We start from the raw sequence: 15,601 nt of genomic DNA, 5'->3' as shown, positions 1-15,601 counted from the left end.
ATTATTTTTTAAAGTATTATTTTTTTTTATAAGGTAAGAATTAATAAATAAGATTATTAAACTGTTTATTAGTATAAAAAAAAAACTAGTATTCAGATAAAAAAATGATTACCTTATTATGGTGAGAAATAGATTTTTCATGTTTAGTGAAATGATGTTTCAAAAAGAGATGGAGTAACTTTCACATTTAAATAGTTTCTCGAAGTAATGAATGTTGATTGCAATTGTAATTGACTAGGTTTTCTGAGCACCTTGTTACAAATTTCATATATATTTCTTCCATCTTTAGTTACACTGTAACTATATTCAGTAAATTCAGTTTTTTCATATTTTTTTCAAATTATATAAATATTATTATTGATATTAAAAAAATTGTGAATGAATTGGAATGTTTTTGTGCAATTAATTAGTAGCAATATTTTGAAATTATACATAAAATTTTAAATTTTTATATACTTTTTCATATTTTTTACTATTTTATATTAAAATGTTTTTCATATTTAATACATACATATACATACATACATACTTTTTATATATATTATATATATTTTTAATACATAATTAAAAATATGTATAATATATATAAAAAGTATATATATAAATATTGTATAATAAAATAAAAAAAAATAAAACAGTTATAATAATTAGAAACAATTAATTCTTAAAAATAAATTATTCAATTTTTTATTAAAAAATTATGATATTATTAATTAATTCGGATTTATTTTAAAAAATAAAATCATTATTTTTATATCATATTTTTATATTGTATATTTTTTTGTGAAAATATTTTTATATCAAAAAAAAAATATGAAAATAGTTTTCGAAAATTTTACGAAATAAAACGCTTCTATAAAATTTTTGAAAGCAATTTTTTTTTAGAATTAAAATTTCGTTTACAACAAAAAATTGTTGTAGTTGATTTTTTATCATCATTTCATTATGCTAAAAGAATAAGTTATTACTATTAAAACAATTTCGACAATAAGGGCAATTATATAATGTACTATGTAAGTAATGAACTAATTTCTAAAGTATATATATATATATTGAATCTTTATTTTAAAAATTAATTTAAATCTTTAAAATTTTAGAAGTTAATTTTTCAATGCAAAATAAAACAAAAATCAAGAATAAAGTGATTGCATTTTCGGCTTTATTTATAATTAATATTAATTACAATTTTTATTATTAATTATAATTTTTAATTATAATTAATAATTATATATGATTATATATATGAATATTATATATTTTTAATGTATAGTTATTATATTTATATTTATACGTGTTTAATAAATAAGTTATTCGTGTGTGTGTGTGTGTGTTTAAAAACGAATATTACCTCTTTATTGTCTTATTACTTCTAAATATTAAATATTACAAATTGATGTACCGTTTTGTTAACTATAAAAACATGTATATTAGATAAATATATACATTAAAACATATGTTAAATTGTGCATATGTATGTAATTTCATTTTATGAAATTTTCGAAAATGAATGAAATTTTTTTTTTTTTTAATTTATTTTTTTTTAATAATATAAATATCTTTGAGAAAAATCAACGTGATATGATAAAAGTAAAGAATTCACAGAAAATATCCAAATATAAACAATCCAATAATAATCCAAGAAAATCAATATATTTTTATGATTTTTTAATTTTTATCTATAGAAATGAATTTATTTTTTTTCAATATTCAATTTGAAGAAAAAAATTAAAATAACAATGGTTTCTTTTATATTTTTTTATTTTACATATTTTTTTCCATAAATATGAAAACTTTTAATATTTTGAGAAAAATTTTAATAAAATTAGAATAAAAATTAAATGTATTGATAATGATTTTAATATTTTTTTCTCAAGCTTAAGAAATATTTTAACCATAACAAAATTTTGTCAAATATAATTCAAAATATGCAAAGTTAAATTTCTTATTATTTTCCCTTATTTTTTGTTTGTAATAATTAAAATTAATTAATATCTTTTAATTATTGAAATGAAAAGTAAAAAATTATAAAATTCCAATTATTTTATTATTAAAAAATTATATCTTCAAATAAAATTATATCTTAAATGACAAAAAATAATAATTTTTAAAATTATTAATAAATTATCAATAAAATAACTATTAATAATTATTAATAATTATCAATAAAATAGATATCCATTTCCTTTTTTTCTATAATAACGATATTAATAATACATTTATAATAATAATATTTATAATAATCTGGCTAATTTTTTTGAATTTTTTATTAAAAAATAAAATAAAAATTACAATATGAATATTAAAAACCCATGAATGTTAATATTATTAAATTATAATTGATAATTTTGATTAAAATTGAATATTTTTACTTAATTTTAAATATATTTAATTTTGTTTTTTATCCTTTATTTTATGCGAAATATTATTGATGATCTTTATTGTATAATCTATATACAAAAACAGAATAACTTAATCTATATTGTTATACGATTAATAATTTGAATAATTTATTTTAGACAATTTATTAAATAAAATTCTAAATATGACACATTTGATATAATTAGATGCAAACCTATTTAATGCAAGAACTTCGTTTGTGACTTAATAGATCTCTTATGTAATAAACAAATAATTTGAAACTCATTATGAGAAACTTAATCATGAGAATTTATAATATCTTATTTAAAACAAAAATTCTAAATATTTTTTTCTATAAAAGAAACATAATAGATAAAAATGATAATATTTCTTTACCTTTTTCTTTAACATATGACATATAGACTTCATTGTTTTCCAAATTTTCTTCGACCATCTTGACTCTTCTCGATTTTTCTTTCATATCGCTATTCAAACCATTGTCCAAACTAATTAATAGGTCTGTGCGAGGAATGTGTTAGAATATCTTCTTGTTTTTTCCACGCAATCGTATAATTAATCAATCTATGACTCGAATTATAATGCGTCATGTTAATGTCTGGTGGCGCTTCTTTACATATTTTCCAATTCGAGTACATGGATAAACCATATTGTTGCGTGATGTACATTGGTTGCGGTTTGTTCAGAGTGCAGTAGAATACTCTGGTCGAGCATTTCAGGCCAAGATATGTATGAGCATGTCCATTCAGGTAAAGCTGTCCATAAGATTTCTTCGGTCGTGGAGTTTCCGGACTTATAAGCGAAAGTATGTTTGCCGTAGCAGTGATTCCGTGATGTTTCTTTGTTGTGAACGTGCTTGGTTTCAACGATAACAAAATGGGCCTCGAGAATTTGTTTGGTTTGGTCTTTTCTTTAGAGGACACGTCCTTGTTTTTCATCAGTTTTGTTTCAGATTTTTCTGTTTTTGTTAAATTTATGGATTTTATTGTACTTGATATATTTGGTATGACAGAAGTCAATATTTTCGGCACATTTGACAAAGATATGAAGGAACTTGAAGTGAAAACTGGTGGTTTGTATACCATCGTACCTCCTGAATGGAAATCTGATCTGACTACCGAAGCAATCTCAGAAGTAATGCATTTGTTGCTCACGATCTCTTTATCTGTTTGAGAATTTATTGATTGTGATTCGATTCTCATCGTCTTACTTTCACCAGTATTATTCAATATTCTAACTTCTTCGCCGAACATTTGTAACGAATTTATATACAGTTCTTCGAGAGATTGTAACGTAGTCGGTACGAATTCTGATTTATGTTTCTTCACGGGCGATATATACGTGTCAATTAGTCTCGTATTGCATAGAAGAGAATCAGAAGAAGAGAGGCATTGTAAATTGCTATAATAATCGGAAGACTTTGAATTTAAATTGGATTCTCCTTTCTTGATTTCCAATTGATATTTACGATGGATATCGAGAATATCCGGTACGTCAAAAGAGGAACAATAATAATTTTCATTCTCAGCTTTACTTTTCTGACATGAATTTTGATTTTTCAATAAAAGATTTTTGATTATAGAACCATGTTTTGATTCGTTGGGACAAACTTTGCATTGTTGAACGAAGCTCTCGTTATAACATCGTTTCCTCAAAGATCCTTTCGCAGAAGAGAGATTCAACGGTTGATCGATGAATTGCTTCGTTTTCACGAGACTTTGTTGTCTTTGGATCAATTTGTGTAATCGTGGATCCATTGTATCGATGATTATATGATTGTCCGTGATAATTTTATCAATATGCTTTTGTATTTGATACTTGGGATTTAATTTTGGCACAACAATAACTGTCATTGAGGAAGAACTATTCGCAGAAGTGAAGGAGAGGAAAGACGTTTCAATGTTATTGTTGGCGTATTGTAATGCTGTTTGAAATTTTGGCTTGTAAATTTTTTCAACTTTAATAGTTTTTAAGTTTGTCATTGTAGAAGATAAAGGTGATGATGTGCTGCTATCTTTGCTCATGCTGTCGGACAAATTTACGTCTGAATTCTCCGATATCTATAAAAATGATCGAATATGCATTTGTCTATGCAGAAAATTCTACCAACAAATATCTTTTAAAAAATAAAAATTTTAGTAATATGAAATATGAATTAATATTGTATATTTATATTTATTGTAATGTACTGTACAAGTGTATATATTGTATATTCTAGTGTAATGCTGTATAAATATTTTGGATATGATAATAAAGATAGATAATGGATATTAGAATTTCAATTTCGAAACTGATTTGAAATTTTCAAAAAATAATTATATTCGAATTATTTCAAATATAGTTAGCTTTAAAGCTTTGAAATTCTTGAAGATTTTGATAATTTTAAGGAATTCGATCATTTCTCATATATATAATATATATAACAGAATCAAGTCAAACATAAAAAAAAATAGCGAATAAAAGAAAAGAAGTGTTGATATGATAAAAAAAAATTGATGATATAAATTTATATATTCTTTTTTATTATTTTTATACTTATTTATTCGTTATCCACTATATGAGAAATATTATTAAAACATTTAAGATTTTTAAAATTTATGAAAATTATCAAAATTTCCATTGTATGTATAAAGATATTAAAGAATTTTATGGTTTGAATTATTCAAAATGATTTGCAATATATAAATAGAAGTGATTCAAAGTATTTTCTATTATTAATATATGTAGATTATTTTATTATGCTAAATTTAAATGAGTTAATAATGTATTTTAATAATAATAATTTATAAACATTAATAATATTTAAACATTATAAAATAAATATTAAATATAATACAATAAACAGATTTCGTGTATATCATTTATAAAAATTTAAATAAACATGGATAGTAAATTTTAGCGTTTATATATATGATATGAATATTAATGTTTTGAAATATATTTCATATTCAATTTCATTTTGATATTATTTATTGATTATAATATAATTTATGATACAAAACAACTGGATTCAAACATCATTAAAATGATATATTTTGCTATTTACTACAATTTACCACAAAATTATATTAAAAAATCCAACAGATGATTGTAACACTTTGTTAATAACATAATACTATACAATATATACAAAATATACAAAAGTATATATATATATATATAGTATTATGAGATGAATTTTATCTAAATCTTTTTTAAATTAGAGAAATTTTATAAATTTTATAAATTTTATAAATATATAATATATATATAAGTATAAAAAGATTTAAATAAACAGACTTATTTATGTATCAAAATAATAGATGAAGTGTATTATTAATATATTTGAAATTATATATTAATATATTTGAAATACTATTGATAATTTAAAATATTTATATTACATTATCATCTCATGTTTTTATAATGATTTTTATAATCGATCTTTTAAAGATACGAATCCTATAACTATTTTTATTCTATTATTTATAAACATCTATTTATTTATCTTTCTTGAAAAGACGATAGATTGAATAATATTTTTTAAATACATCAAGTTTCATTTCGTTTAAATACCAAAGATTTATTTATTCTATATAATTTTCTTTTGTATTCATCTCTTTCATTTAAAAATTCAGCATCATATAGAATGATTTAATATTTATTTATATATTATTATTATATAAAATCATAAAAACCCAATGAATTAATCAGAATTCACATACCTTGCTAGCATCACCTTCCCTTTTGAGGACGTGAGTGCAAGATCTGCAATGCTTGTAAAAATTCTTAGTCTTGAATGCGAATTCACAAGGCATACAAGGGTATGGTTTTTCATTTGTATGAACTCTGATGTGTTTTTGTAGGACATTTGGTTTTGCACACGATAATCTGCAACAAGGGCATACATAACCATTTTTCCTTGACATTGCTGATTTTTCTTCCGCTGATTCCAGGGAGATCTCGATCGAGTCTTTCGACGATTCTCTGAAATTCTTTCTTTTCGTTGACTCTGAAAAACTGTTGTTGTTGTTCTTCTTCGGTTCTGTTGTCAATGTAAACTCGATCGTTGCGATTTTTTTGAATTTTTTATGCAAGTAATTTTGTTCGCCATTATTATTGTTATTGTTGTTGTTATTGTTATTATTATTATTGTTGTTATTTGTCAATTGTTGATCTGTCATCGCCACAATGTAAATTTCTGGAAATAATTAATGATATAAAAATTAACGATTAAAAAATTGATTTAGAATTAAATTAAAAATATTACAAGAAACGAATAAAATCGTTGATTTTTCTTTAAATATTTTAAATATTCCGTTATATTTAAAGATATTTAAAGATAAAAAAAAATAAAGAAAATGATAGAAAAATATTAGATTTTATTCGAAAAATAAAAATGGCAATAATGGTAAAAATACGATAGAATAGATTAAACGATACATTAAATATACATTTAAAAAAGAAGAAAATGTATATAAATTTTTAGATATATTATTAATATATTCATGAGATATTTAAAGAGATAATTCTACAAAAAAAAATTATTTTCTAACGCGTAATTATTTTCTTATTTTAATTATACGAAAATGCTTTGATAGATAAAGTTATATAAATTATATAATATATAAATTTATAATTATTCAAATATAAATATAAAATATAGTTATAAAATTATGGATATTTAACCAATTTTTTAATTACGAATTATTTATTCGAATTCTTTTCGCAAAATAATGAACATTTTATGCTACATCTGTATTGGCTAGAGATGTTTGCAAACTTTTTTACAATTATCGAAACTATTTATTAACTTTTTTAGCCTTTTTTTTTACGAGCTTTGTGATAAACAGTTCTAATCAATATAAATGCAGTATTCAGATTCATTGAAATCGTTATGCAGCATCTACACTGCTATTTGCAATCGTTGTGCCAGCAATATAGATTTTTCGAATTGCGAATAGTTTATAGCAAAATTAAATAAATATGAAATGTCATTAAAATCTTCAATGATTTTTTAATATGTTGTTAAAGTCATCACAGTAAATAGTGTTGTGATAATAATTTATTTAACAGTCATTAAAAAGTTATTAACAAAAACAATTTAGTATAGGATAAGATTACAATATAAAACGGGAAGTTAAATCTTGGAGATTCTAAAATTCTTTTTAAAAATTTTTTAGATTATTAATATTCGAAATATTTATGCTATGCTGCACTTTTTATATTTTTTATTTTTATTTATATTCAATTACAAAATTACAATGATCAAAGTTATAAGATACTTAATTATTATCTATCGTCGTAACTTTGATCATTATAATTTCGATTCTTTAAAGAATGTTTTATATCTTATTTTTGACACTATTTTATTATAATATTAATAAAAATTTACTATATATTTATTTAGATATATATATTTATAAAATTTTAATAAAAGTATCAAATTCAATAATAATGTTTATTATTCTTAATAAATATAGTTATTAATACAATGCAAATAAATTTCTTACAAAAATATATATAAATTAGTAAATATTAGCAATTAAATTATTTTAAATTAATATATATAATAAATCCATTAAAATAATTTCTAAAATTACTAGTTAAATCATTTTTTTCTCAGACAATTGACAGTCCAATTGACAATTGACAATATTAGCACTAATTATTATTTTTATAAATTATTTTTGTTCAATTAAATCAATTTACATCGAATATTTTAATTATTATTTTAATTATATATATATATATATACATATACATATATTATTATTATTATTATTGTTGTTGTTGTTGTTGTTGTTGTCGTTGTTGTTGTTGTTATTATTATATACTGTACAGACTAATCAGAGTATTAAAAGATTTGCTATATTTATGCTGCCAACTATATCATAATATTTTACTTTGTGCACTTTTCAAATGAGAATCAAATAAGAAATACATTATACATTACATTATATTATATACAATATATACTAATATATTTTTAGTAAATAAATATGATAAAGTGAAATATTGATATGTATTGAATTTTAACTGGAACATCATTTGTTTTCAATTCAATATCTTTAAAATGAGAACCATTAAAAGAAAGAATAGTTCATTAAGCTGATTTCTTAACTTACATAACTATTCGTTTAATTTAAATTGATGGTATGATATTCGATGATTTTAATGAGAAAAATTTTTATAAAAAGTAAAGAAATATGTAAATGTTATCTTTTTTTTTATGTTTATGTTTATATTATACATATTTTTATTGCATTTTATCTATTAAAATTTCGATATAACTAAGATCTAAAATATATGTATTATATGTTATTTTAACAATTTTTCATTATGTAACAAATGCTTTTAAATATTTTTTATCTTTTAGTTAAAATATGTCGATGATCGATTAATAATAATACTTTGTCTATATAAAATTATTTCTATTACAAGTAAAAAAAATTAAATTATTTATAATTTGGTAGCTAAATTTCATTTAATATTTTTGTAATATTTTTTAACATTGTCATTTTTACGATATTTAAAATGAATCCTTTAAATAATCTTATTTGATATTTAGTAATATCCTATATGTATATATATATATATATATATATATGTTATTTTTCTTACCTCTTTTTATGTTATATAATCATGAACATGACACTGTCAGATTTATAGAAACATATCACAAGAGCACAATAATAATTTCCTTGAAAAAATTGAAAAGGTCTCTTCGATTCCTCTTCATTTGTTTGTTTCCTTGAGGCGAAGTTTAAACCGAAGTCATTTTTCTATTTTAAGCTCTACATTTGCTCTATTGTCTACATATCTTGCTCTATTCTCTTCTCTCTTTCTTTTTTACAGAAGTAATAAAAAAAGACTTACATACACTTTATCTTTTTCTGTAGTATTCTGTAGTAGTATGATAAAACACAAAGTCGCAACTTCTCTTTTATATACTTATTAATACGTCAATCTGTTTGCTATGCAAATCTTAAGTAACCGGTGCTGACGTAAATAATACTAACGCAAATAAGTTTGACGATATCTTTCACTAATACATTTAACGGCAAATAGTCATTGCCCACATAACACATGCATACAAAATACAATTGATTATGTACAATGATAAATCATAAAAATTCCACACGGATCCTCTTTTAATTCTTCACTCTTTATTCGGCAACATTAATACTGAAATCAATTAATATACAATTCTTATCAATACCAATGCTATTATAACAGATAGTAATATTATTATATACTATGATTAATTTGTTAATATAACCAATATATTAAACCCTTATTAAACTCACTGCAAATTCACATCAATTCCTTTTACAGTTTACATGATTCTACGATTCTTGCTTAACGTCATTCGTATCTAATCATGATTTTATGTATTCATCATTTTACATAGTATATAGTTCTCGAATATATATTTCGATGCTTTTTTCAATAATAGATCTTTTTCATATCTTTCCCTTTTTTTGCAGAGTTTCTTATAATACGATTTCAATTGTTTCGGTTCAATGTCACAAAGTTGTCATCATAACATTTTCCTTTTTTTTTAAACTTTTGTAAACTTATTTTTTGTAAATTTTTTGCAATCGAACTTTACAGAAATCGATTTTCTCATTTCGATAAATCTTCACTTTATACACAAAATAATGATTCGAGCACGTTACTATGATACAATATATTTTTATAATCTCTTATTCGTTTTTATTTTTATTTTTATTTTATTTATACAATAAATTGATGTGATTCACTATAAACAATTTCGAAACGTATATATCATGTTTTTGATTCGCGCCACTCACATTGATTCAATCATTACTACTCATCACTTTTCCTGCAACATAATTCCTGCTTGACAATACTGTGCGAATTTTTATATTTTTTATATTTCTGTTTGATTATTATTTATTACTTATTATTACTAATACTATCATCATAATCTCTTTTTTCTTTCAAAAGAAAATAATTGTTTAGTATAATTTCGTTTTCAAATAGAAACACGTTTTTTTACTGAATTTTCAATGAATAATCACAATAAAAACGACAACAAGTAACTCAATGTTCCAGAGTTGTTCGTTGATATATAAGTGGAAGTGCGCGTATGTATTGTTCGTTCTGATAGCATTGTTATTATTATGTAACTGATAGCCCACTAAACAGAGTGTATTGCTTCTAACAGCTGAGGTAAAAAACAGTGAAATGGCGTGAGAGAAAGTTAATAGCAATCGTAAGTGAACCAGTAAGCGAGTATTTTTGATGAAAGAACAATGAGCGAGTAATGCGCCGTCTGACGTAGACGACGGCAGTTTATTATTTTCCGAGAAGCACAAAGCGATTTCGTATATTGAACGTACACTGTCGAGTCACTGAAAAGATAGATTCCAAGCTCGAAGCATTACTGAAGAAGATCCTAGTGGGACGAGAGAATTTCACGTTCAAATGAGTGTAAAGCCCCATACATACATGCATTCGCTTTTTCAAAACTTTCTCGGATTAGTATTTATATACTTATATATTTACATGTATGTTCTTTGCTAATATGTTAATACATATTATTCCTTAATATTACATGTTTGGATTTTTTTGTAGATTTTTTAGATATATGATCTTCTTAATGGTAATTGCATCAGCAGAAATGTCAATTTCAATTAAAAAATTTAATCAATTATTAAATTTATAATGTATATATATATATATATATATATATTATATATTATATATATAATATATTGCAAATAAACTCTTGTTAAATAATTAATAATAAGTAATAATTTTAGTTAGTATATATATTTTTTATTTGTTGATTAATTAATATTTTTTTAATATTTATTTTAAAAAATTTATTTTAAAAATTTATAAAGTTTAAAAATATGAGTAATATAATATAAAAATAATATAAAATATAATAAATATAAATTTGAAAAATTAGGTTTATTTTATTTATGCTATTAAATAATTTTCAATAATAATATTTATGTGAATAATTTATTTTATTTTATTAACTACGTAAATGTTTTTATAATTTGTAATGAAATTACAAAAAATTATAAAAATTAAAATATTGTTATATTTTGAACTAAAAACAAAATATACGGTATTTATTAATAATAAAAATAATGATAAAAAATAAATAGCGGTATTAATGTTTTTTATATTAGTTTTTTTATGCTAATATAATTAATTTAATATCAAATATTTTGATATTCGTTTCACTTTATTTATAATGCAAAATTTAATTTAAAAAATAAGTTTTAATGACTATTTTTGCATATTAATTTCTATGTTTATTTTGATTTCTAGAATTTTTCAAATTTTTCACTTTTTTCAAAAGAATTAATTATTTCAGGAATCTCTAGTTAAATTTGTTACATTAATAAGTTGATTACGTATAATAAAAATTTCTTTTTGACAAATTTTAAATAATTATTAATTTCGAAGTGTTTATAATAATTTTCATCCATGTAATAATATCATCCATAACTGTATAATTGTTGATAAGTTTTTTAATCTAATTATAATAAAACAATAACTTTAAATATAAAAGAATTTCTTATTTCCGATCATATTAATAATATATCAATTTTTATTATTAATTCTTTTACATTATGTTTCTATTTATTAATATAATTTATTATATAATTTAATTATATTTTATATTATATAATATAATTTTATATTTATTAATATTAATCATTATAAATAATTTTTTTGATTATTGTTCAATTATTTTATCAATAAACGAACATTAATTAAATCAATTACATTAAATTACAATTAAATCTCGGTCATTATATTGCATTTTTATATCATTTTTATCATTCTTGCATTTTTTATATTTTTTTTTATCGCTTTTCAAATAAAAATTACTATATTTTTTCTTTTTCGCAAGATATAAAATTATTTTATGAAATAATCTTTTTTTTTATTGTTATTAAAATCAATTTTTTTTTAATTATTTTTTTATATTTTATCTTATTCTTCAATTTCGATCCCAAAAATGTCCAAATATTATTTTGTTCCATTTTATGAAATCACATAAAAATATAAGAGAACATCTTTTAAAATATTTATTTATTGTTTATGCCTCGTTTTTTTTCATCATTAAATCTTTGAAACAAATTAAAATAACAAATAAAGTTAATTAAATTAATTTTTATAAAAAAAATTTAAAAAATTATCTGAAGAATTGAATAACAGAGTATTTTGATATTAAAAAAAATTTTCAGAATAAATTAAGATTTTCTGATGTATGTTTTAATCATTTCTAACTAAAAAATCCAACCAAAATTCAAATAATGCATGAAGTTCAGTATACTTTCATCATTTTCATCGTTTTCATTCTTTTAACAGGTGCGCGTGATTACTCTTTGTTATGTGTGCAGTGTTAGAATGAAACAATGATAAAGAGAATCTTAAACGCTATACTCGTTGCGGTTGCAATGTTCGAACTACATGTACATTATATTATTATCATAGTATTATCGTTTAGAAAATTCCTGTTCCCTTGCCAGCAGCGTTAAATACTAATGGGAAGATATATCTTGTGTCAATAACATTCTTTTTTAATTCTCTTTTGAAAATTTGAAGATTTTATCGTTACATCAAAATTAAAATAATATCATCAAGATCATCAAAATCTCATATATATATGTATATATATAATGTATTTGTAAAGAATAAAAAAAATAAAATCTGATATACTTTTATCATATTTTGATTGAGAAATTTTCTTTCTTTATTAAAAAAAATAAATTTATTTAATACTAAAAATTTTAATAAAAATATGATCATACGTATTACGTATATAATGATTTAAAAATTATTAAAAATAAATCTGCATTTCAATTGAAAAATTTATAACAAATGAGGAATTATTTATAACAATTTTAATGTATAAAACAATCCAAAGTCAATATATATATATCAATTGCTGGTTTTTTATCGTTTTTTATATTACGTTTTAGTAATAATTCAAAAACTAAATTTAAAAATAAATTTGCTCTTTTCGAGCAAAGATTCAATTACATAAAAAATTTAGAAGAAAAAAATGATATGATAACCAATTTATGATCGTAATAGTACAGCTCATCAATTAATTTATTTTGTATACGACACGAAATGTTTCCAACATATTGTACATGATAATATCATATGATTTTTGGATTAGAAAGTATATCGTATTGTATATTCTCCTGTGATCTATATCACGAAACATCTCCACACAATCTGGCATGCTGTCTTTATTCAGGGGTAACAACCCTTACTGTCTATGAAGCATGCGCTTTACCACTCAGTTCCCTTGGGATACCTTCGGTGAGCCTAAATTCCTGATAAGTTACCGCCTATTCCTTTTCTTCTCTCAAAGACATCCTCAAGAGAATTCATTTCATCTTCTTGAAACATAGATTATATAAATATGCAAGTCTTTAATTATCTTAAAGCAATTATCCACAAAAATTGATTACAATAATGATAATAATAAAGAAACAAAAAAATAACTATGATACAATTATAAAAAATATTAACATATTAATTTTAATCGTATTTATTCATTAGTATTTGGAGCTAAATTTTAATGGAATAATATAAATATATATATATATATATATATATATATATATATATATATATATATATATCAAGTAAGTATTTATAGTTAGCTAATCAAATATTAATAATTGAAATGTTTATAAAGTGATTTTTCATTTCAATTTAAAATATTGATTGATTCGAATATTCCTTTGTAAAGTTAAAAAATGATTTATTATTGAAAAATGCGATGAATAAATAAATAAAAAAGTTATTTAATAATATTTTATATCTATATTTTTAAAATATTCAAAGTAAATCTATTATATATATATACATATATAAATTATTGAATATAATATTATCTTAATATTTTTATTTTAAAAATTTTTATAGTCAATATTACATATCAAATAATTATTTTAAAAATATTTTTAAAATTAGATAATTATTATTAATATATAAATATATTTTTTTATTCAAATTTGTTATACTTAATTACTAAAAGAATTGAAACAAAAAATAAAATATTTATAAAACATTTTTGACTATGACTTTATCATTGTTTCTATAAAAAATATTAATATTTCTGGAAATCAATATAATATGGTTTTATAATCCAAAAGAAAAGGTATATATCATATAATTTATTATATGAATTAGTAATTTTAGTAATTTATTAATTTATTTTAATTTTTTTTTAAATTTATCTATTATTAATATTTATTAACAATGATTATAATATTTAATAATTATAATATTAATAATATTTATTAATAATAAAAAAATTGAATGTTTAAATCGCAGGGAATAAACAAAAAGTCTAATAATATGAATTGAAATCTAATAATAAAATATTTAGTAATAATAAATATAAAATAATCGAAGACTAATCATAAAAGAAAAATTATTAATGTATTTTTTACATAAATTACAAAAAAAATTTTATTTGAAATCTTATTAAAATAACAAAGAAAAATTTGTCAATATTTATATATATATACTATATTATATTTATAGTCCTCTTCATATCCAGTTCTAATAATTAATAATCAAAAATAAAAATCTAAAATGTATACTATATATGTATATATGTTTATTATACATATTTTTGTACATACCATTTCAATTGACTAAATAATTTATTTTTGTAAAATTCAACGATTTGATTGTGCAATATAAAGCCAAGTGTTATTTAGAAAGAACCTCCGTCAAGCTTGTTATCCTGTGAAATAGGCGCGCAATTCAGCGTCACTTTACTCATCGAGAATATTCCACCTCTACAAGAGATCCTGTGGGAATCAAAAGGATTATTGTTATTAATATAGCACTTTGAATCTTCTTCTAACCGCCTGATACGATAGTTCCCAATTTTCAGGTAAATCGGTAGTTTTTCTAATAAATTATTATACTAATATCTGATAAACCGAGAAACTTTTAATCTAAATAGAGCTATTTTCTAGATAATATGGGTAAATTTTATAAGATGCGAATTCTTTAAAAAAGAATGAAATTGATTAGAAATCTTTTAACATTCGGAAATAATTCCAAATAAAAGACGAATGAAAGAAATCCATTGATTTCTAATTTTGTCTTCTTTCTATTTCTTCATTGAATTATCCTTTGATATTCTTGTCTTTTAGTAATTATGTTGATCTGTTGTGTCAAAAGCATTTTCATCAGTCTCAGTATATCTCGATAT

At 20.8% G+C, this 15,601-nt stretch overlaps 1 protein-coding gene across 1 annotated transcript; it reads right to left on the bottom strand.

The window, feature by feature from the left end:
• Positions 1-1,160: 1,160 nt before the first annotated feature.
• Positions 1,161-10,754, bottom strand: LOC107996994 (integrator complex subunit 1 homolog). The gene is given in 5 exon segments (XM_017055332.3): positions 1,161-2,867; positions 2,869-4,436; positions 6,081-6,556; positions 8,980-9,543; positions 9,666-10,754. Coding segments are annotated over 3 exon segments (2,184 nt in total). The 5' UTR covers positions 6,540-6,556; positions 8,980-9,543; positions 9,666-10,754; the 3' UTR covers positions 1,161-2,710.
• Between the last annotated feature and the right edge of the window lie 4,847 nt (positions 10,755-15,601).

Source organism: Apis cerana, linkage group LG13, assembly GCF_029169275.1.
Source record: "Apis cerana isolate GH-2021 linkage group LG13, AcerK_1.0, whole genome shotgun sequence".
In the NCBI taxonomy this organism is placed as follows: domain Eukaryota; kingdom Metazoa; phylum Arthropoda; class Insecta; order Hymenoptera; family Apidae; genus Apis; species Apis cerana.
The sequence above is the reverse complement of the archived record's forward strand: the minus strand, read 5'-3'. Positions and strand labels throughout refer to the sequence as shown.